The sequence below is a fragment of the Neophocaena asiaeorientalis genome, unplaced genomic scaffold, assembly GCF_003031525.2.
Source record: "Neophocaena asiaeorientalis asiaeorientalis breed wild unplaced genomic scaffold, Neophocaena_asiaeorientalis_V1.1 scaffold82, whole genome shotgun sequence".
Classification (NCBI taxonomy): domain Eukaryota; kingdom Metazoa; phylum Chordata; class Mammalia; order Artiodactyla; family Phocoenidae; genus Neophocaena; species Neophocaena asiaeorientalis.
The window spans coordinates 7,960,852-7,981,661 of NW_020173068.1; the positions used below are offsets into that span (position 1 = coordinate 7,960,852).

A 20,810-nucleotide genomic window follows, 5' to 3' on the forward strand; every position below is an offset into this window, starting at 1 on the left:
TTTTTTGTGGTACGCGGGCCTCTCACCGTTGTGGCCTCTCCCGTTGCGGAGCACAGGCTCCAGACACGCAGGCCCAGTGGCCATGGCTCACAGGCCCAGCCGCTCCGCAGCATGTGGGATCTTCCCAGACCGGGGCACGAACCCATGTCCCCTGCATTGGCAGGTGGACTCTCAACCACTGTGCCACCAGGGAAGCCCCATTAGATGCATTTTGAACCAGATGAACATAAAGTCTGACCTGAGTTCTTGTCATTCCATATAAAATTCCAAAGACAGTGAGACTATGGGGGGAGGAGGCTATTTTTTTCAATAGGAGGGAAATGAAATCTAGGCAGTATTTTATATATTTAAGGCTTTTGTGGCTCTCAATCTACTTCCTTAGCTCAGAAACATCAGAGGGGGTGGTGTGTGACTTAGCTCCCTCTCAAATGATATGGTTTGGTCTGATCACGTGAAAATGCTTCAGAAACACCGTGAAACGGTGGCCCTGCAGGCCCTGGAGTGGTGCTGCCTCCTTGCTCAACAGGAAGTAGGTGGGTAAGGGCTGGGGAAGCAACAGGTATTGAGCAGGGATATACAAAGCCACCTTCCCAAGGCACAGGTGCAGGTAGGAAGGATGGACTAGCAAACGGTTTGGGGTCGAATGTGCAGGTCCTGGTGACTGGCTGGGCAGTCAGTTGGGGAGGAGGGTGTTAATGGGAAAGCTGCAGGAGTCGGGGACCTGGGATGGGAATCCCAGGCAGGGACCCTCCCTCAGCCAAGAATCAGCCACTGGCAATGTGGGAACTGAGAAGAACATGGTCTCTGTGCAGGCGTGGTGACTTGGGGAGTGTGGCGTGCACTTGTGGGCATGGCGAAGAATGGGTGTGCTGTGTACACTGAGAAACGTGTGCCTGGGTGTCCGCGGTGACATACAGACCCAGTGAAGGTGTGTGCTCTGTATGTGCTGAGGCGGGGACACGGTGAGGAGGGACAAGTTGAGATGTGTCCGCGGTGCAGTGGTGGCTGGTGTGCACGTGAGGAGGTGTGTGCGCTCTGTGCTCACTTTGTGCCCTCACTGAGGGGTGGGCCCATGATGAAGGGGCTGGGCTGCATCCTTGGGGAGAGGGGTGTGTCCTTGGGGAGAGGGGTGTGTCCTTGGGGAGAGGGGTGTGCGGGGAGAGGGTATGCTTGCTCTCTGAGGTGCATGCACACGGCACGGCGTGTTCGCCCTGTGCTCGGGCTGAGGTACGTGTGAGTGCTGAGATGAGCGTACTCCATAACGAGGTGAATATCCACTGCGTGGACACATCGGTGGGTATCAAGTGAACAAGAGTGTAGACGGTGTGTGCTGTCCCGGAGCAGCTGGCAGAGCCTGGCCTCAGAAGGGCAGGGGAGGTCCCCTCAGTTGGTTTCTGCCACTGTAACCACTGAGGACCAGGGCTGCCCTCACAGCTGTGACCTTACCCTTATCACAGCCCCCTTCCACAGATGGGGTCCCTGGAGTTCAGATGGGAACACTGAGCGCTTTTTCCAGCTCACCACATGGCTGCCAGACCCCACAAAGCCCTTGTGCTCTCTGTACCTCAGTTTACCCACCTGTAGGATGAGGAATGTTGTTTGGCCCCAAAGACCTCACCTCCGTACTGATGTGCTAGGGTCCCCTGACTCATCCTCCCCCACCATCCTAGGGTCCAGGGACCTCTCTCAAGCCTGCTGTTCTTATCCGGGCAGTGGGATCATAAGCCATCCACTGAGATAGCAGGGGAAGTAATGGGAACACAGGGGTTGCTCAGAAGGGTAGCTGCAGTGGAAGCCATTGTGATCATCCTGTCTGGACGGTTTTGCTGGGGCACACGCAGCCTGGGATCCACGGAGATCTGAGGCTGGAGAAGGCCCCATAGTGAAGCTGCGGCAGAACTGGCTCCGGAACCCAGGTATCCTTCCCAGCCCCGGCTCTGCCCTGCTCATGGGTGCCTTTAGTGGCAGTACCCAGCACCGAAGGCCGAATTCCCCGAGGTGGGCAGCGAGGGAGCTTCAGGGGCCTGGAGATGGGGGTTCTAGCGTGCAGCTCACTCCCCAGGTGATGAGCCCGAGGCTGGGTGGCCGGCGGCGCGCTGGGGGTGTGCGCTGCCCCCTGACCCACCCTTGCTGAGGGCTGTCCGCCCAACCCCAGGTGCCCGGAGGCGGCGGCGAATGGACCACCTCGCTGCTGTCCCCGCGCGAGGCGGACTCCACAGGCGAGGGCCCCATCCCTTGCCGGCGAATGCGCAGCGGCAGCTACATCAAGGCCATGGGCGACGAGGACAGTGACGAGTCCGGCGGCAGCCCCAAGCCCTCCCCCAAGACGGCGGCGCGGCGCCAGAGCTACCTGAGGGCCACGCAGCAGTCGCTGGGAGAGCAGAGCAATCCCCGCAGGTGAGCGCACGGTCCCGCCCCCTAGAGTCGTGCCCGCAGGCCAGCCCTGCCCCCAGAAGCCCCACCGTGGGAGAGCCTCTCCGAAGTCCAAGTCCCGCCCCAGGAAGCCTCTGCTCACCAGTGAGTCCTGCCCCCTGGGAACCCAGCACCAGAAGCCCTGGTCACCTGTGAGTCCTGCTCCCTAAGGGGACCACTCCCTTAAAGTGAGCCACGCCCGCAGGCTTACCCAGCTCCACTGGGGCACCGCCCACTTGTGAGCGCTCCTCTGGGAAAGCCTCTTTACACTCGTACCGCCCTGGCTCACAGGCAAGCTTTGCCCTCTAGGTGAGCCCCTCACAGGTATGTCCCACCCCTGGGAACCTCGCCTTCCTCCTCTTCAGCCGCCAGCCCGGAGATCCCAGCCCCACAGATGAATCCTGCCCTCCAGCCTCAGACCCAGGTGAAGCCCCAGCCCCAATGATCCAGGCCCCCTAGGTGAACCCTCCTTCCCGTTAGCCCCCTTCCTGAGATCTTCGTCCTTAGGTTGGCCCCTGCACTTTGATGAGTTGACTCCGGAGAGCCCCGCCATTTGGTGAACCCACCCCATAAGCCCCCCACAGTTAAGTCCTGACCACAGGTGAGCCTTATCCTTTGGTAAATCATAAGGGGAGTCTCTCCGGAGTGATTGGCCCAGGTAAAACCTGCCCACGGGAGCTACATCCCCAGATGATTTCCACTCGTACAGGGGAACTGCCCCAGGAGACCCTCTTCTTCAGTTAGAAAACCCTGCCCTTAGTGAGCCCACCCCTTGTGCCAGCACTGCCCAGGGAAGGCCAGAGCCCCCTCTGCCAGTGCCCCTGTAATTGACCCCTGAGTTGAGCTCCGAGATTGGGGATGAGGGAGGATCCAGAAGTGAAAGGGAGATAGACAGCCTTCACCTGTCCCATCCCCCGGCCTGCATTCCACCAATGGAGCCCCATCCTGTTGCTTTAAGACTGGGAAGAGTTAGTGAAAGCATGGAACATGAAACACCGCGCACACAGGAAGCAACAATTAACATGTTAGAGAGAGAAGTGAGCCTTTCACATGCAGAAGTCACCGTGGGGATTAGAACAGAAAATGAGTGCAAAACAGGTGAAAGTTGGTGTAGGTGATTCAGAACCCACTGAGGGAGAGAAGCAAAAGCAAGTCAGAAACAAAGGACTTGGAAGAGTTAAAGGAAACAAACTTAGCCCCTAGTTCTTCTACTCCTGGGGGTAAGAGCCAGAGTTTCATTGGAGGAGGTAGCCTGGGAGGACTGCAGCAGATGGAATAGAGCAGGGCAGGTGACAGTAGACTGAAGCAGGGAGTCTCATTGGCTGGGGCAGAGGCAGGGAATGGCCTCCAGGTGGGAATTCAGGACACCACCAGCCATTCCTAGGTCTCACCCTCTCTGAGCCTCAGTTTCCCTAGCTTTAAGTGAAGGGGGCTGAGCTAGATGATCTCTAAGACCCCTTCTACTCCTGAGATCCTGCAATTCCTTGAATGACCTGTGGGCATGGAGGTGGGAGAGGTGGGCAGGACCAGGGCCCAGGCCTTGAATGAGAGGGAATTGATAATAGTAGTACAGGCATACCTCAGACCACCGCAATAAAGTGGACATGGCAATAAAGTGAGTCACATGAAATGTTTTTGTTTTCCAGTGCATGTAAAAGTTATGTTTACACTATAGTCTAAGTGTCCAATAACATTATGTCTTTTAAAAAGTACATACCTTAATTTTAACATGCTTTATTGCTGAAAAATGCTAACCATCACCTGACAACTCCGGGTTGCCACAAACCTTCCATCTGTTAAAAAGAAAAGTAGAGAAAAACAAAATAAACAATATCTGCAGAACGCAGTAAAGTGAAATGCAATAAAAGGAGTATTCCTGTAGTAACAGTAATGCGGGCCATCTGTCAGCCCTTGCTGCGCTCTGGGCTCTGTGCCTGCCCCAGTGCCCTTGAATCTGCATCACTGAAACCTTACAGCCCCAGCAGGCAGGCACAGTGACATCCCCCACTTTATAGGTGAGGAAACTGAGACTTAAGGCGTGACGACTTGCCCAGGGTCACCCAGTGAGGAAGCTGGATTCCAATCCAAGTTTGTCTATGTCAAGGCCCTGAGCTATTGGCGGCTTGGACCTTATTTCCAGAGCAGGGGAGTTGGGGAGGGGGAGGCCCAGGGTCAGGTAGATGTGAGAAAGATTGAAGAGCCAGGGCTATGGGGAGAAGTGGTGAGTCTTCAGAGGCCTGGTGGAGGCTACCTGGACATTGTGTCAAAACTGATGACCTTTGGGCAGCCCTGGCCGGAGGTCAAGGCTGTGGGCCTGGACCCATCTCCTCTGTCCAGCCCCTGGAATTGCCCCAGGCCTGCAGAGGAGGGGGCTGTAGAATTGAGCTGGTGTGGCCCACCCCTGGTTTGAAACAGTCAAGAGCAAGCTTGTGCTGCCACCTCGCGGTTGCAGTGGGCATAACAGGTGAGGGCCATCGGCACCCTCCAGACTCACAAGGCCTCCAAAAGCTGGGAGCAGCTCTCCCCTTGCTCATCACCCCCCAAACTACCCGGGATGGCAGTGACTTCCATCTTACCCTCTGCCACTGGATAACCTTGGCCCGTTTTTCCCCCTCTGGGCCTCAGTTTCCCATGCTGAACAAAGGGTGGGCTGAGCCCCATCTGCTCCCCATCCCCACCAGGAGTCTGGACCGCCTGGATTCAGTGGATATGCTGCTGCCCTCCAAGTGTCCGAGCTGGGAGGAGGACTACCACCCCGTCAGCGACAGCCTCAACGACTCCAGTTGCATCAGCCAGGTAAGGGTGGCAGGCAGCCAGAAGGTCAGAGGGCTTGGGAGAGCCCCAACTCCCACCCAGGAAAAGGACAGACGTCCAGGTCCAGCCTCTGTTGAGTGGCCCCGAATATCTGCCCTGTGCTTCTGTTCGGTCTTTGTTCCTGAAGCTGCCTGTGTGTGTCTCTTCCCCACTGACTGTCCTGTGGCTGGAGAGCAGTCACAGGGCCTCACACTGACGGCCTAAGCTGTGGGCCCTGAGGAAGGGGCCATACCACTGCCTTAGACCCAGGAGCCCTGAGGATAGGGTACTGGAGACCTGGGTTTGAGTCCCAGTCTTGTCACTGACAGTATGAACCCAGGACCAAACACCCCCTCCCTGAGCCTCAGTTTCCTGATTTACCATCGGAGGGTGATAATTCCTATTTCAAAGGGTTGTGAGGAATCAATGAGATAACAAACATAATGTGCTCAGCAAAGGGTGGCTCCCTTGATGGTTAGCATTGTCATCTTGCTGTGTGACTTCGGGCAAGTTGCTTCTCCACTCTGGACCTCCATGTCCCACCTGATCAGTGGATAGTTGGACTTCCAGGGCCCAGCCAGCTCTGCCACTAACAGCGGTGAACACGCTGTGCTGTACTATTAATTCTCTTGACCATCAGCTAGCTCCTTGATCCCTCACAGCCACCCCCAGATATCATCCATATGCCCATTTCAGAGATGAGGAAACTGAATAGGGGGGTCACAACAGCTAGGAAGAGGCAAAGCTGGGCAGCGATCTAGGGCTGTCAGACCCAGACCTGGACCTCAGCCCCTACCGTGTTGTGCACAGTGCTTTACAGTTTGCAAAGGGACGACCAGTCAAGGCTTGAGGGCTCCCCCCATGGTGTGGATGGGGAGACGAGGCCCAGACATCTGCCAATAGTAGCACAGTGGGGCAGTAGAGGCAGCCAGGTGCAGACCCAGCCACCTCTCTGGGCAGGAACAGGCCCCAGGTCCCGCCGTGTGCAGCCCCATGGCCTGGGCTAACGGACTGCTTAAAACTTTCGGATTCCAGCTCCTTACCACCCCATATTCCTGGCCCGGCCAAGCCCGCCCCAGCCCCCATCCTCAGCACTGTCGTTCCCACACTCCAAGGAGACTGACCTCAGATGTGGGGAGAGGGAGATCCCCCCACCCCCGGCCAGGGGACCCTCCACCCCACCGTCCTCATCCAGGCCCCACCAAGTCTCACCTGTGCCGTTGTCCTGTCCTGGACTCCGGGCCTGCCACCCCCAATCTATTCTCAGCAGCCAGAGGGAGCTTGTAAAAGACAGAAGTCAAATCACGTCACCTGCTCCGAAGCCTCCCATGGCTTCCGCCTCACCCTAGTGAAAGCCAGACCTGTGAAGCCCGGCCTCCCTCTCAGATGTGCTCCCCGACTTGCTCTGTCACTCACTCTGCTCCAGCCACTCTGGCCCCCTTTTGCCCCTCACACACCTCATTCCTGCCCCAGGCCCCCTGCATTTGCTCCCGCCTCTCCCAGGAGCATCTTCTCTCAGATCTTTGCACAGCTCGTTCTTCTCCGTGTCCCAGGTCTTGGCTCAAATGTCACCTCAGAGGGACCTGCCCTATCGCTTGCCTCAGGGGGTCCCCGGGGCCCTGTTTCCTTACTCTGCTTAATTTTCTTGACAGCACTTCTCACTATCTGGAATTATACTTGTTAGTTGATGTCTGTCTCACTCTTAAGACTGGGAGTTCCCTGCAGACGGGGACCTTGCTGTCTTGTCCCCACAGAGTCCCCAGCACATGCCACAGGGCACGTAGGTTTGCTGAATGGATGGCGTCCCTCCCTGTCTCTCCCATCCTGCCTGTTCTCTCATCCCTCAGTCTCCCTGTCGGTCTGTGTCTGTCTCCTTCTGTTTTTCTCTCCCCTCATTCACATTTTTCTCTGATTCTCTCCAGTGTGTCTCATTTCCATGTTTCTCTCTGGGTCTGTCTGTCTCTCTCACACCCACCGTCTCCATCCCCTGCCTGGCCCTGGCACCTGGAACAATTTTGTCCTTTGGCTACACGAAAAGGTACACGGAATGAGCCAGGCTGGGGACCCCAGCAGGTCTCTCCCACTACCCCCTGCCCAGCCCCAGCTCTCCCTTAACCCAGGGTCCTCTGAACTCCCACACCCTCATTCCATGAAGCTTGAGTGACCTGAGCCACAGATGTCGCCCCAAAGTCAGAGATGTCCAGTTCTGTCTGTGTCTCTGAGGCCTCAATTCCTGCCAGAAGAAACCCCGCTCCCACCAGTCACTGGACTGTGTAAGCCCTGACCAGGGAAGAGAAGTCTCTGGGCTCTGTCCCTAATCTGTACATCCTGGGAGCTGCCTGCCCAGGTGAGAGGCAGCAGACAGGACATCCATGGTCCCAGAAGCCAACCCAGGAGAAAGACTTATAAACAGCAGATTACAAGTCTTCAACAACACCCAGCCCCAGAAGGAGTGAGCCTCCCACCCCTGGAGGAAGCCAAGAGCTCCCAGCAACTGGGCCTCAGCCAGTCTGGGGAGGAGGTTAGACCAGCCAGCCACAAGTTCTCTTGCAGCCAGGCCTGAATACCCAACCCTAGCCCCCAGCCTCGGTCTCCCCATAACCCTCCCCCATCTCTTTCCTGCAGATGTTTGGACAGGCCTCCCTGATCCCCCAGTTGTTTGGCCACGAGCAGCAGGTCAGTATGTTTGCCATTCTCTTGTCCCCCAACCCCAGAGGCCAGGGCTGCGTCTCAGGCACGTCAGTGGTCCTGGCCCCTGAGCCAGGCAGGTGCAAGCAGAGCCAGCACCAGGAAAGCCCCCTCCAGTGAAGATAGTGTCAGGAATCACATCGGTGCCTGGACCTTCCACTCTTTGGCCCTATCGCTTCACTTCTCTGTGCCTCAGTTTCCTCTTCTCAAAAATGGAAAAGAATGGGCTAGGATCTATGGATGGGGCAAGAATAACCCCAGGATATTGGCATAACATTGTAAATCAACTATACTTGAATTAAAAAAATGTTTTTTTTAAATAATAACCCCAAGATAAAGGAAGGTGTACCCTGGAGCTTCTAGCTCCCTCCTTCCTCTCATCCCCCAAAGCCTGGGAAAGCCCTGGGGAGACTTTTCCATTTGGACAGATCAGGGGCTGGGGTCATTGGCCTTCACATCCCAGCCACAAGATCCCCTGACTTATCTCCTTTCTTGGGTTCCAATAAGACCTTTAAGGATGTTAGGGTTCTGGAATGGATGCAGAGACTTTTCAAGCTTACCAAAGGTGGTGAAGACGACGCCGGACCTGGCACTGTCTGCCTGTCCTAAGGGTGCCCCATCCCACGCACACCCATCCTGCCCCTGGAGGTGGTCCTCTCCTCCCTCCCAGGCCCCAGCCCCAAGGCCAGATAGAGAGGCCGGGAAGGTGCTCTGGGCCCAAGTCCTCATTGGGGCCAGGAGTGGCAAGGGACTGATCCAAGGCCACACGGCCTACAGGGCAGAACTGTGACTGGCTCCACATCTCCTGATTCCAGCCACGAATGCCTCATGTGCCTCCCACCTTCATATCATAATTCTTCTTGGGCACATTGTTGCAGAGGGTCTTTGGGGAGCCCACAGTGGGCCAGGTGACCTCTTCCTTCCTTCAACAGCCTCATGATAAGGGTGTGATGTGTTCACATATAAAACCCCCAGGGCAGTTCCCTGCACATAGTACGTCCTCAGTGATACACATACCAACAGCACTAACCAGCTGGCCTCTCCCTGGGAGCTTGGGAGCATCTTAACCGACACTGACAAATCTTTGCATTTGCCCCACAAAGTTGCCTGTAATAACAGGTACAGGTTATCCGGTGCTTAGTTTTCCCAACTGTATTCGAAGCATGTGATTATGAATGATCTCATTTCATCTTGACCACAATCCTGTGAAATCTGGTCTCTAATTAGCCCCCATTTTACAGATGGGGAAACTGAGGCACAGAGCAGTTAAGTGACTTGCCCATATTCCTCTTGTGAGAAAATGATGGAGCCGGGAATGAAACTCTGGCAGCCTAGCTCCAGAGGTGGGCCATTACCGTGCAATCCCTAATCAAGACCTCATCACCTTTGGCAATCACAGGGGCCTCTCAATATGCCTCAGGTTGCAGCTTTGGAGGATAAACACCTATCTCTTTAATACCCTCTCCAAGTGAATTTTGGGTATGTCACATGGACTACGTTTTAATTTATCAGTGCTGTCTGATAGAATTTTCTGTGATGATTGGAAGTGTTCTATCATCCATGCTGTCCAATAAGGTAACATGAGCAAGTGAAATGTGGCTAGTGTGACCAAGGAACTGAATTCTGTTTATTTTAATTAATTTAAACCTAAATAGCCACGCGTGGTTAGTTGCTACCATATTGAACAGAGCAAATTTAGACCTTTCCAAACATATACTCCAAATTGGGTGATGATCAGGAATTCCCTGGCAGGCCAGTGTTCAGGACTCCGCGCTCTCACTGCCGAGGGCCCGGGTTCAATCCCTAGTCGGGGAACCAAGATACCACAAGCCACGCGGTGCGGCCAGAAAAAAAACTGGGTGATGATCCATCCAGTCATTTTACCTGATGCAGTGCCAGACGAGTCCACAGGCATTCTAGTCCATTTAGATAGGGAAACACTGATGCAGAGAATAGTGCTGGCCTGCCTGAGGTCACACAGCCAGGTCCAGGGCACAGTGGCCCTATATCCAGCTTCATCTTTTCCTCCACATGGTGTTCAGTCAACTTTTGCCCCCTCCCCTGTAGCCCAGGTGTCTTCCCGGACCCCCACCCAGTGTCCATCTTTAGCCAGCTGACTCCTCAGCTTATACTCTGTGATCCCCAGGTACCAAGATGGCCTGAGACATGGGTCAGACAGACCCTTCCAGAACCATTGGAGAGTGTATGTATGGTGAGCCCCCTCTACACTCACACCCCCAGCTGCAGATTTGTAGGATCTTGTTTCTAGAGGGACACTTGGAAACCATCCAGATGAGGTTGAACTAGATGTGAGATGGCAAATAGCATATATACCTCCATTCTCCATACTGTCCGTGGCAGATGTGACTGATCAATCCTCACTGCCGCTACCCTCATTCCAGTATTATTTTCTCTCACCAGACTATTGCATCAGCTTCATCTCTGGCCTCTGCCTCCATTCCAGTACCCTATATCCAACGTCCATTCTGTACACCAGGGCTAGATTAATCTTCCTTAAATATACATTTGCAGTATTGATTCTGCTACTTCCTCACTGGGTACAACTGGCAAGTATCTTCCCCTCAGTAGCCCTCAGTTTCTTTGCTTATAAAAATGAAGGAATTGGACCATAAGATGGTAAATATCTAGCACACCTACTGCCACCTCCCCATTCCAACATCCAGGGCAGACGTTACTGACTATAGCCTTCTTTCTGGCTGAATTCAGATATGACCTCAAAATCTATTAGTTAATCAGTCTGGACACACAAGATATAACCTAGCTAACATCCTAGAAAGTATATTTACTAGTTTCTCCTCCATTGTAGAGATGGGAAGATTGAGGCCCAAAGAGGTGAGAGAGTCTGTATACTTCTTAAGGGCTCCATCTGCCCATCCCGTGTCCTAAGTGAGACAGGAGCAGGAGGGTGGGCCGAGCTGAGGCCCCACAGACTCCAGCTCTGCAGCTGAGCCGACCACCAAGCACCCCATCCCTCCCCAGTGGGCACAGCCGGCCCCTGATGCCTGCTTTTGCCCTGACAGGTACGGGAGGCAGATCTGAGCGACCAGTATGAGGCAGCCTGCGAGTCGGCCTGCAGTGAAGCAGAGTCGACCGCGGCGGAGGCTCTAGACTTGCCGCTGCCCAGCTACTTCCGCTCCCGCAGCCACAGCTACCTGCGCGCCATCCAGGCGGGCTGCTCGCAGGAGGAGGACAGTGTTTCCCTGCAGTCCCTTTCCCCCCCTCCCAGCACCGGCAGCCTCAGCAATAGTCGCACGCTTCCGAGTGAGTACCGAGATGGGGGACCGCTGGGACCGTTCCTGGTGGACCGGAGGTGGGGAGGAATCCATGGTTGGTGAGCCAGGATTGGAGGGGTGGCTAGCAAAAGCAGGAGGCCTTGGGGCTGAACTTCCCACCGACTGGTGAACTGGAGCTCAAATGGCAGCAGTGGGGGGTGGGGGGCTGTCACAGAGGCAGATGTCAACACTGGGGATGGGGTGAGGGGGTCGTGAGGGCTGGAGCTTGCGAGATACTTGGTTGCCCCTGACTCTCTAGACCCTGGCTCTTACTGAAGCCCTACTTACCTGTTTGGATTAGTTCAGGTAGGCAAACCTGTGGGGAGGGTGGGCCCCTGCAGGGAAGAGGATGGGATCTGCATTGAGCCTTCTCAAAGGGGTGGGTTTGCAGGTTTCTCTCATATTCACAGTCGGGGACAACCTATCCTTTCTGATACTTGCTCTAAGTTCTCTGACAATAACCCAGGCACGATCAGAGAAAAAGGGGACCCTGCGTCCCAGAGCAAGCCATGACCATCAAGACCCAGGAAGATCATAGCACAATTTCTGGCTTAGTAGAGAGAACTTCGATCTCACTCTGACTAGAGAGTTTTCCTCCCTGAGCCTCAGTTTCCCCATGTATAAATTGAGGCATAAGCCAGACCCCGGCGAGCTCTCAGGGGAGATGAAATAAGGCTGTGCCTGGAGAGGTTTAGGCGGGCCCTTGCACATGGTAGGAGCTGACAAGTGTAGCTGTTCTTACTGGTTCTCAGACTTGACTCTGAGCCTCCTGACAATCAAAGGCACTGAGGTTGGATTATTGTAGGAAAACCACATGTTTCAAGCGGTCAATTGGTGTTTGATATAAATAAATGAGCCTGAATCTTATGGATATTCTATACACAAGAAACCAGCTTATTGACTGAAAACTGCAAAGGCAGGGGGCAGAGCAAGAAACCACTTTGTTTCACTATTGCCTTTCAAATCATGGCTGATATCTGGGCAGATCCCCGAGCTTTTCCAGGCATTTTTAGACCATAAGGAACAGTCTCATTTTCAGGTATTGAGAGTCTGGTCTCATTTCAAAACATCAGTCTCATCTACTTCAGACCTCATGCACCTGCAGCTAGGGCCTGACTGGGCTCAGAAGCCCATAGTGGGGAGCTGGGCGTAGTGGTGAATGTCTTCTCTGTTCCTTGTTCATCAGTGGCCATTTCTGGTTCCTCCAGGGGGAGGGGAAGGTCGCTAGTGCAGATGTTGTCTGGCACCAGGAGTATCTGTGTGACAGGTGCCACTTGCTAGCTCTTTCTCTTAGGTGGTACTTTCAGAGTTTCTCCTATCTTGCAGGGCCCTTGTGGTGTCTTCTTTCCTAGCATGGGCAATCCCCCTCCAGGCCACTGCTGCTTATTCTGTCTCAGCTTCTCCAACCAGTGGTCGCCCTCCTCCGCACTCAGCCTCTTTTTGCCAGGGGACCTGGCCCTGCCAGGCAGGCATCTTGGGCAGACTCCTCTGATGACAACTCCAGCCCTACTGTCTCCCTCAGCTCCCACTTTACCCATGTGAAAATGAGGCCTGTGCCTTGCAGAACTCTGAAAGTATAGGCTGGTCTGCTACAGCCTTCCTTCTAGACCTGCTATCACAGCTAAGCCTGCCAGCCTCTCCACATTAGAAGTCTCCAAAGCAGGTGTCGGGGTCCAGTTTCTTTGGCCTCCAAATCCAGGGTATCCCTGCCAGGCTCTCCCAGGCACTCTGTTACAGTCTTGTAAGAGTCTCAGGTAAAGGATCAGATTCCCCACATCATCAGGCCCAAGGAAAGTTCTCTAAGCAGGAGGTGGGCCTGGGGAATCAGATAGCACATCAACAATTTTCTTCAAATAAACCTTCACTCACCGATCTCCCCCGACCCCAATCACTCGTGAATGGACTGAAGATGGGTGATGGGCTACATGTCCCAGAACTCTCTGGGTCCCTGTATTGGTCAGCTATTGCTACAATAGTGCTGCAAAGCAAACAACTACAAAATCAGTGTAATACAACAAGTAACATTTATTTCTTGCTCCCAAGGTTGTGGGTCAGCTGGAATGGCTCTCCTCCACATGTTTCTCACCCTCCTCCTGGGACCAAAGTATCCTCCTGGGAGCAGTGGCTTTAGCAGGGCACGTTCTTCTCATGTTGATGGCAGAAGCACAGAGAGCAAGCCTAACTACACAGGCACATTTCAAGGTCCCTGCTTGCATAATATCTGCTAAAATCCTATTAGTTAGAGGAAGTCATAGCTCAAAAACAAGGGATGGAGAACTATCCTCCCACCGTGCGGACAGAGGAAGGGGTGAAGAATCAGGGTCAGTAATTCAATTTACTGTGGTCCACTTTCTTGGCCACATTTGTTCATGTCCCTCTCACAGAAAATACCCTTATCCCAAAGATCCTGAAAAGACTCATCCAATCATAACATCAGGATCTCATGGTACACCTGAAACTAATATAATATTGTAAATCAACTCTCCTTGAGTAATAAATAAATACATGCATACATACATACATACATACGTTTTTTTTTTTGTTTTTTTTTTGCGGTACGCGGGCCTCTCACTGTTGTGGCCTCTCCCATTGCGGAGCAATGGCTCCGGACGCGCAGGCTCAGCGGCCATGGCTCACGGGCGCAGCCGCTCCGCGGCATGTGGGATCTTCCCGGACTGGGGCACGAACCTGTGTCCCCTGCATCGGCAGGCAGACTCTCAACCACTGCGCCACCAGGGAAGCCCCATACATACGTTTTTTAAAAAGGAAAAAACGTCTCATGATCTGTGTCAGATATGGATGTGGCTCCTCTTGATCAAGCAACCTAAAATCTAAAATTTAAAAAAAAAAAGGTATCTACCTCCCACCTCCCAACCCCCCGCACACACACCCAGCATACCTTGGTAAAATAGGGACAGGCAGTCCACACTCCTGTTCAGAAAGAGGGAGAAGGGGTTCAGAGACTTACTGATCCATGGCCATTCTGAAGTCCTTCTGGGCAGATGTTGGGCAAATACTCTGGGAAAGGGAATGTCTCTTGACTAGGCCCAAGCTCTATGCTCTGGGGTTGATCCCCTAAGCCATGGTTTTCCATAACTCTTGGCCCTGCTCTCTGAAAGCCCTTCCTTTTCCATTAGCTTTGTTGGCATTGTCTAAAGAAAGCATTGGAGAATAGGCCTTTGGGCAGCCAAAGAGCCTTCTTTGTCTGCTTCCTGCCTGAAGAAAGTTAGGGACCCAGTTGTCTTTTTACATCTTGAGTGGTCTCGGTCCCTTGAGCCTAAGCTGATCATAGTTTTGGCCACACACTTCTCTCAAACACTTTATGGGTTTTCTATGTATTTGATTCCACTTAACCCCATGTACCAAAAAGCACACCCACAATTATTTCTGAGTCATGTCAGTCTCTCTCAACTCAATTATGATGACTTTGGGTGCATCAGGCTTCTGTGGGGCCATGCTCTTAAGCTTTCTAGAAGCTCTTTTGAGCAGCTGAGAGCATCTACTGAATGGTACCTTATTATTTTAGAGTATTAATAAAAGATGTCATAACCACATCCTCGATTTGATCTGACCCACATGCTGTATCTTAAGGCCATGATCTTGGTCTGACCTTTGTCCCCAGGCTGTATATTAATTTGAAACTGATTTACTGGCTGGAGAAGCTGGAGTTGACTGATCTCTTGTCCAACTCAGCGAGTTCTGGGCTCTCTGTATTCCCTCTAAACACTCCCTGTGGCACTCCCTATTTCTTTTATGAATTCCTCTTTCTTCTAAGTCCTTATCAAATTCAGCCCAAAGGAGCCAGCTCTTGCTTTCAACATTTTACCTGGAAACTCTCTTGCCCAAATCCATTGGTTCTCTTCAAGTTACTGTAACACTCCCTATTTCTTTTATGAATTCCTTTCTTCTAAGTCCTTATCAAATTCAGCCCAAAGGAGCCAGCTCTTGCTTTCAACATTTTACCTGGAAACTCTCTTGCCCAAATCCATTGGTTCTCTTCAAGTTACTGTAGATTGACAGTTTTACCAAACATTTTGTGTCTGCAGGGTATGGGTAACCTTTTTTCAAGCCTCCTCTAACAGTTTGCTCACTGCTCACCACTTGGTCCCAGAGCCGATGCTACATATTTTTGTTTTTGCTGCTTATACACCCCACTCTTGGTACCAATTTCTGTATCTATCAACTATTATCGCAATAATGCCGTGTAACAAACAAGCACATCTAATTTCAGAGGCACACAATAATGCGCATTTGTTCTCATTCATGAGTTTTTTGGTTGGCTGGTTCTGCTCTGCATGTCCTATATTCTCCTTCTAGAACCAAAGCGCACTCCTGGAATCAGTGCCCTAGCCAAGGCATGTACTTCTCATGGTGGTGGCAGAAGTATAAGAGGGCAAATCCCACAGTACAAGCTCATTTCAAGTCTCTGTGTCACACCTGTGAACATCTGGTTGGTCAAAGCAAGTCACATGAGCCCAAAGCCAAGGTCCAGAGAAATACACTCAACCTTTTGTGGGAGAAACTGCAGTTCCATTGCAAAGGGCATGAACACAGGGAAGGGTTGAGAATTGAGACCAAAAATTCAATCACCAAAAAAAAAAAAAAATCAGTCACGGCCCCTTCAGCACATCCTGTAGGAATAATCCAGCATTTCTGGCTTTAAATGTAGGGATGTGGGGCTCCAATTATTCTCAGTTTGGGAGCTTAAGCCCAAACCAGGATACTCAAGAAAGTACTGGTAGCAACATCTGACACCTACCCAGACATGTGTGCACATATATACCTACTTATGGACATATATAAGGTTCTGTACCCTTAGACCTCTCTCTCCGAAAACATATAAAAACACATGTACACTGATATTCTCACATGCACAAACATATACCTAATCTCTACATACAGTTGCACATGCTCTCACATATGTGTGTGTCTCCTTCAAGGCTCATGCCACCTCCACACCCGTGAGGAAATCATGCCCCTAACAGATTGGAGCCACCAAAACAATCCCCCCTACCCCGTGTTTCCCCACTCAGCCCTCCCTCCAGGTCTCCACAGTGACTACTACGTACGTGCTCCTCTCTCCTCCAACCCCTGATCCCCTCACGCTCAGCAGGTAAACTCACCTGCCTTGCAGGGAAAACCAAAGCCACCAGATTTTTCGGACCTGTGCCCAGAGCTGCAGTGGGTCCCTACAGTACCTTAGTGCTGGGTTAGGGAAGACAGTTAACTGTCATCTGTTGGAAAATTATCATGACGCACAATGTTTATTAGAATAATGTCCTTTACTGCCATCTGCCACAGATATGTCATAATAAATATACAATTCGATTATGTCTGTGTTGTGAACAGCACCCCCCTTATACGTGGCACCCTTCATCAGTGTAAAGCTTGCACCATCATCCATGGCATTCTGGCCCGTAACCACCTCCCTCCTCACAGACACACCCCACCACCCACAGGTACACCCTCCCTCAGACACTGTCTCCCTGCAGGGGTCACCCTTGCTCAGAAGGCTGCGCCCTGTCCTCAGCATATGTCTCCAGGAAGTGAGCAGTCCAGGGCCTGTCCCCCACCTAGGGCTGTTCTGAACCCCCAGTAGCTGAGGGGCATGAAAGATCTTTGTCACCCTCACATGGGCACATATGCTCTCAGGCCATATGCCGGCAGGTGGGTGGATGTGAAGGCCACTTACTGAGACGGTGAGAGCCTGGGAGGGGTGGGCCCCTCCCGAGTGGCCCTGGGCAGGGCATGGAGCTTGCCCAAGAGCTTGCCCACCCCCCCACCCACTTGCTGGGGGCTGACCAGCTTCCCAGCTGTCAGCACCCCCTCTGTCCCTCCCCTTCTCTGACCCAGATTCCACATTCCGGAAATAGCTCTGGCAGGTGACTGGCAGGCAGGGTCGGCCCCAGCCGGGATGGTGGGGGAAACAGAAGCTTCGCTACATACACATGCCCCTCCCCAGCCAAAGGACCTACCTGGGAGGGCCCACGGGGTGCCATTACCCCCTCAGTCTGACCCATCCTGCCCCCCCTCTCTCCACTTCTGAGAAAGAAAAGAAAGAACAGAGAACGCGCTCCGTCCCACTCCTCCCTTCGCTGACGCTGCCCATCCCCCATTAGCGCTCATTCTCCTCTTCTCCCTCCCTTCCTCCATCCCTTTCTTCCAGCTTCCCCTCCCCTCCATCATCTTAACCTTCTGTCTGCCTGTCTCCCTCAGCCCTGTTTCTCCCCCCCAGCCTCTCTCCCTTTCTTTCTTCTAAATTTCTGGCCCTTCTCCCTCCCCAGCCTCCTTTCTGTGTCTCTCCCACTCCCTCTGAATCACAAGGGAGACTGTAACAACACCTAGGAGCGGTGGCTGCTGGGTGGTACCTGCCACCTACCCCTGCCCCGCACCAACTGCATTCCCCACAGGTGCACATGGGTACACGTGTGTACACGCGCACATGTGCACACACCTGGAGTCACTCTCTGGCAGCGCTTGGGATAGGTTTCTGGACTGGGAAACACCCTTGCTCCTTGCTCAGGGGCCCTGAGTTCTAGTTTCAGCTGTGCTATGTCACTCTGGGTGGGTCCTGACCCCTCCATGTGCCTCAATTTCTCCATCTATGTTGTGAGGCTTGGGTTTGGGGATCCCCAAACACCTCCTATCTGAGTCACAGAATGCTCTGTCCTCCCTTCTTTGTCCCCTCTCCCCTCCCCGAGAACTCTCCCAGTTTCTTCTCTGATTTACTCTCTCCTCCATAGACACAGGAAGGGAGGCTGACAAAATTCCAGTAAGCAGCCAACCTTCCAGGTGGCCTTGTCCCCCAAGCCCTTTCCCAGGCCTAACCCTCCACAGTCTCCGGTTATTACACTACAGGATCCTATCAGGCCGGACGCTCCGATCCCCAGAATATCAGGGCTGAGAGGAACCTGAAAGACCATCATGACCAGAGATGCAAACAGACTTCACCTCACATGTCACCTCTGATCCCTGGAGCTCAGGACTGAGATTGGGTTAAGCAGAGAAATGTGCCCCCATCGATTAGTTATGGCTACTTTGTCCAGGAATGTTGCACTTACCTGACGTTCCTTATTTAGCCCAGTTAACCACACACACACACACACACACACACACACACACGTTTACAGATACTTTACAAAGAAACTGTAGCCTAGAGGAGGTGAGTGTCAAGTCAGGGTCACCCAGTTAGAAGGTCAAGGAGCTGTTTCCCACCTCGGTCTGCCTGGCTTGAGTTCCCCATTATCCTGTGTTGGGGGGGCCATCCAAGGTCCTGGTAAAGAGATGCAGTGTGGTCACAGGAGTTTCAGGGAGAATTATCTGGCCACATGGGCAGGATGGATTGGAAGCTGTGCAGTGGTCCAGGCGAGGCACAGTGAGGCCTGGGCAGGGGCCATAGAGTCAGAGAGTAATGGGAGTGTCCAGGAGGCCTTCCTAGAGTGAGTGATGAGGAGCCAGAATTCCCACCTCCTGAAATAGGCACCTCTTCCCAGAGGGCACTGGGCAGAAGGTGGGCTTCCTCCCACAGCCCCACCCAGCCGTGGACCAGGAAGTTCCTGGTTAACTGAGTTACTCTCCTAAGTCCCATTTTAAGGCAGACCCACTGAGCCTTCTGGGGGAAACAGTGATTGGGCTTAAGAACTGGTGGGCAGGCTGGGAACCCCAGCTTTGAGATTCTTGAACAAGAATAATTCCTTACTCCCTCAGGGGTAGAGAGGTCAGGCCAAAGGAGGAAAGACTAAGGTGCTTAAGTTGAACCTCGGAGGCCCTGAGGCCATAGTTAAGGGCAAGAGCCTTGCAGTGAGGCAGCCCTTTCATTGAATAGATGCTTACTGATAACCTCAATGGGCCAGGCTCTGCTCTAGGCACCAGGGGACACATCAGTGAACAAAAGGGAAACCTCTGCCTTCATAGAGACTACATACTTTTGGGGGGGGGGGCATATGGGGGCAGGCAGACAAAACAATAAGCATAAACAACTCAAATAAGTATGTGGTTTACTGGCAAGTAGTGTAGGGCAAGGAGTACTGGGAGTGCCGGCAGCAGGAAGACAGGGCTATTGCAGCATAAACAGGGTACCAGGATAGAACTCATTGAGACAGATGTTTGAGCAAGCACTTGAAGGAAGTGAGGGAAGGAGTAGTGCTGGGGAGGTACTCCAGGCAGGGGGAAGAGTGGTACAAAGGCCCTGAGGCAGGAGGGTGCCTAGTGCATTGGAGGAGGAGCAGGGCTGGTGTGGTTGGGACGGAGCAAGACAGAGTCAGGCCTGTGCTTTGGGGCTTCCTGAATTTTCCTAAGTAATCAATCTAAAGATAAATACTAAGTGAATGGTATAGGTGTAGCATAGTGACTGTGAGAAGGGCAAAGTAAGCTAGTATTTTCGAAGTGCTTAGTACAGTGCCTGGCATCAAAAAAGGCTCAATAGCCCTCAATTGCTTTTGTTACTATTACCTTTATGCAAGACAGTGGTATTGGAAAGACTGTATCATCTTCTTGAGTAAGATGCTTTTTAAGAAAAACATATTTTTGGTTGCGTTGGGTCTTCGTTGCTGCGCGTGGACTAGAGAAACTAGTTGTGGCGAGAGGTGGTTACTCTTCATTGTGGTGTGCAGGCTTCTCATTGTGGCGGCTTCTCTTGCTGTGGAGCACAGGCTCTAGGAGCATGGGTTTCAGTAGATGTGGCACACGGGCTCAGTAGTTGTTGCACATGGGCTTAGTTGATCCGCGGCATATGGGATCTTCCCCAACCAGGGATTGAACCAGTGTCCCCTGCATTGGCAGGCAGATCGTTAACCACTGCGCCACCAGGGAAGTCCCTTGAGTAAGATTCTTTTCTCCACTTTACATTTGGAAAAGAGATGCACAGAGAAGGAAAGGGACTTGCCTAGGTCACCCAGCAAGGCAGGTGGGGGAGCAGAAGCTGGATCTGCAGGTAGGTGCAGATGAGGGATGAGACCCCAAGGACCAGGACTGTGAGTAAGGGGACTCGCAGGGGAGAAGTGGGGAACTGGGAAGGCCATGAATCACGAAGGGAGTGATTTATGAATTCAGGCAGCTCCTACTGCACTTGGCTCTCCAAGGCATCCTGGATGTGATGGTTTTTACTATGGAGGAAATGAAGGCTTAGGAGGTTGAATGAGTATCTTGTCCAAGGTCACACAGCCCTCCGGAGTATGAGCAGGGATTCTAACCCAACCTGGAGGACCTCAGATGAGCACAGCAAAGCGAGGATGGAGTAGAGGGGACAACTAGAAACACTTAGGACGTACAGTCGATAGTACCTGGGGGGCTAATCTGACCACACAGAGATGAGAAGACCACCTCAGACTGCTTGCTCTGAGCCTCAGTTTCCCCCGGGAACAGCGAGGTGTCGCCACGGTAAACTGGTGCAGATTCTGCTGGCCGCTCTCGCGTCAGGGAGCATGCGTCTGGTTCCAGCTGGAACCGGTTTGGTGGGGGCGGCTAGAGGGGCGGAGTCCCCCATGCTTAGGCATGCGCGTGCTGACGTGGGCGCGCGCTCCCTCTCGGGGTCGGGCGGCCTGGGCGTAGGCTGGACTGAGCGCCCCGCGCGCTTGCGCACACGCCCCTCCGCGCGCGCGCTACGGCCACGTGCCGAGAGGGTTG

General features: G+C 53.1%; 1 protein-coding gene across 4 annotated transcripts in view; it reads left to right on the forward strand.

The window, feature by feature from the left end:
- DLGAP4 (DLG associated protein 4) overlaps window positions 1-20,810 on the forward strand; it is a 90,099-nt gene that overhangs the window by 1,990 nt on the left and 67,299 nt on the right. For 2 of the 4 annotated variants that reach the window (XM_024743261.1, XM_024743260.1), the window contains exons 2-5: window positions 2,156-2,397; window positions 5,094-5,208; window positions 7,831-7,881; window positions 10,935-11,175. In XM_024743261.1, coding sequence (XP_024599029.1) covers window positions 2,156-2,397; window positions 5,094-5,208; window positions 7,831-7,881; window positions 10,935-11,175 — 649 coding nt within the window. Of the gene's footprint in view, window positions 1-2,155; window positions 2,398-5,093; window positions 5,209-7,830; window positions 7,882-10,039; window positions 10,106-10,934; window positions 11,176-20,810 lie in introns of all 4 variants that reach the window. The other 2 variants (XM_024743259.1, XM_024743262.1) reach the window with 2 other exon arrangements.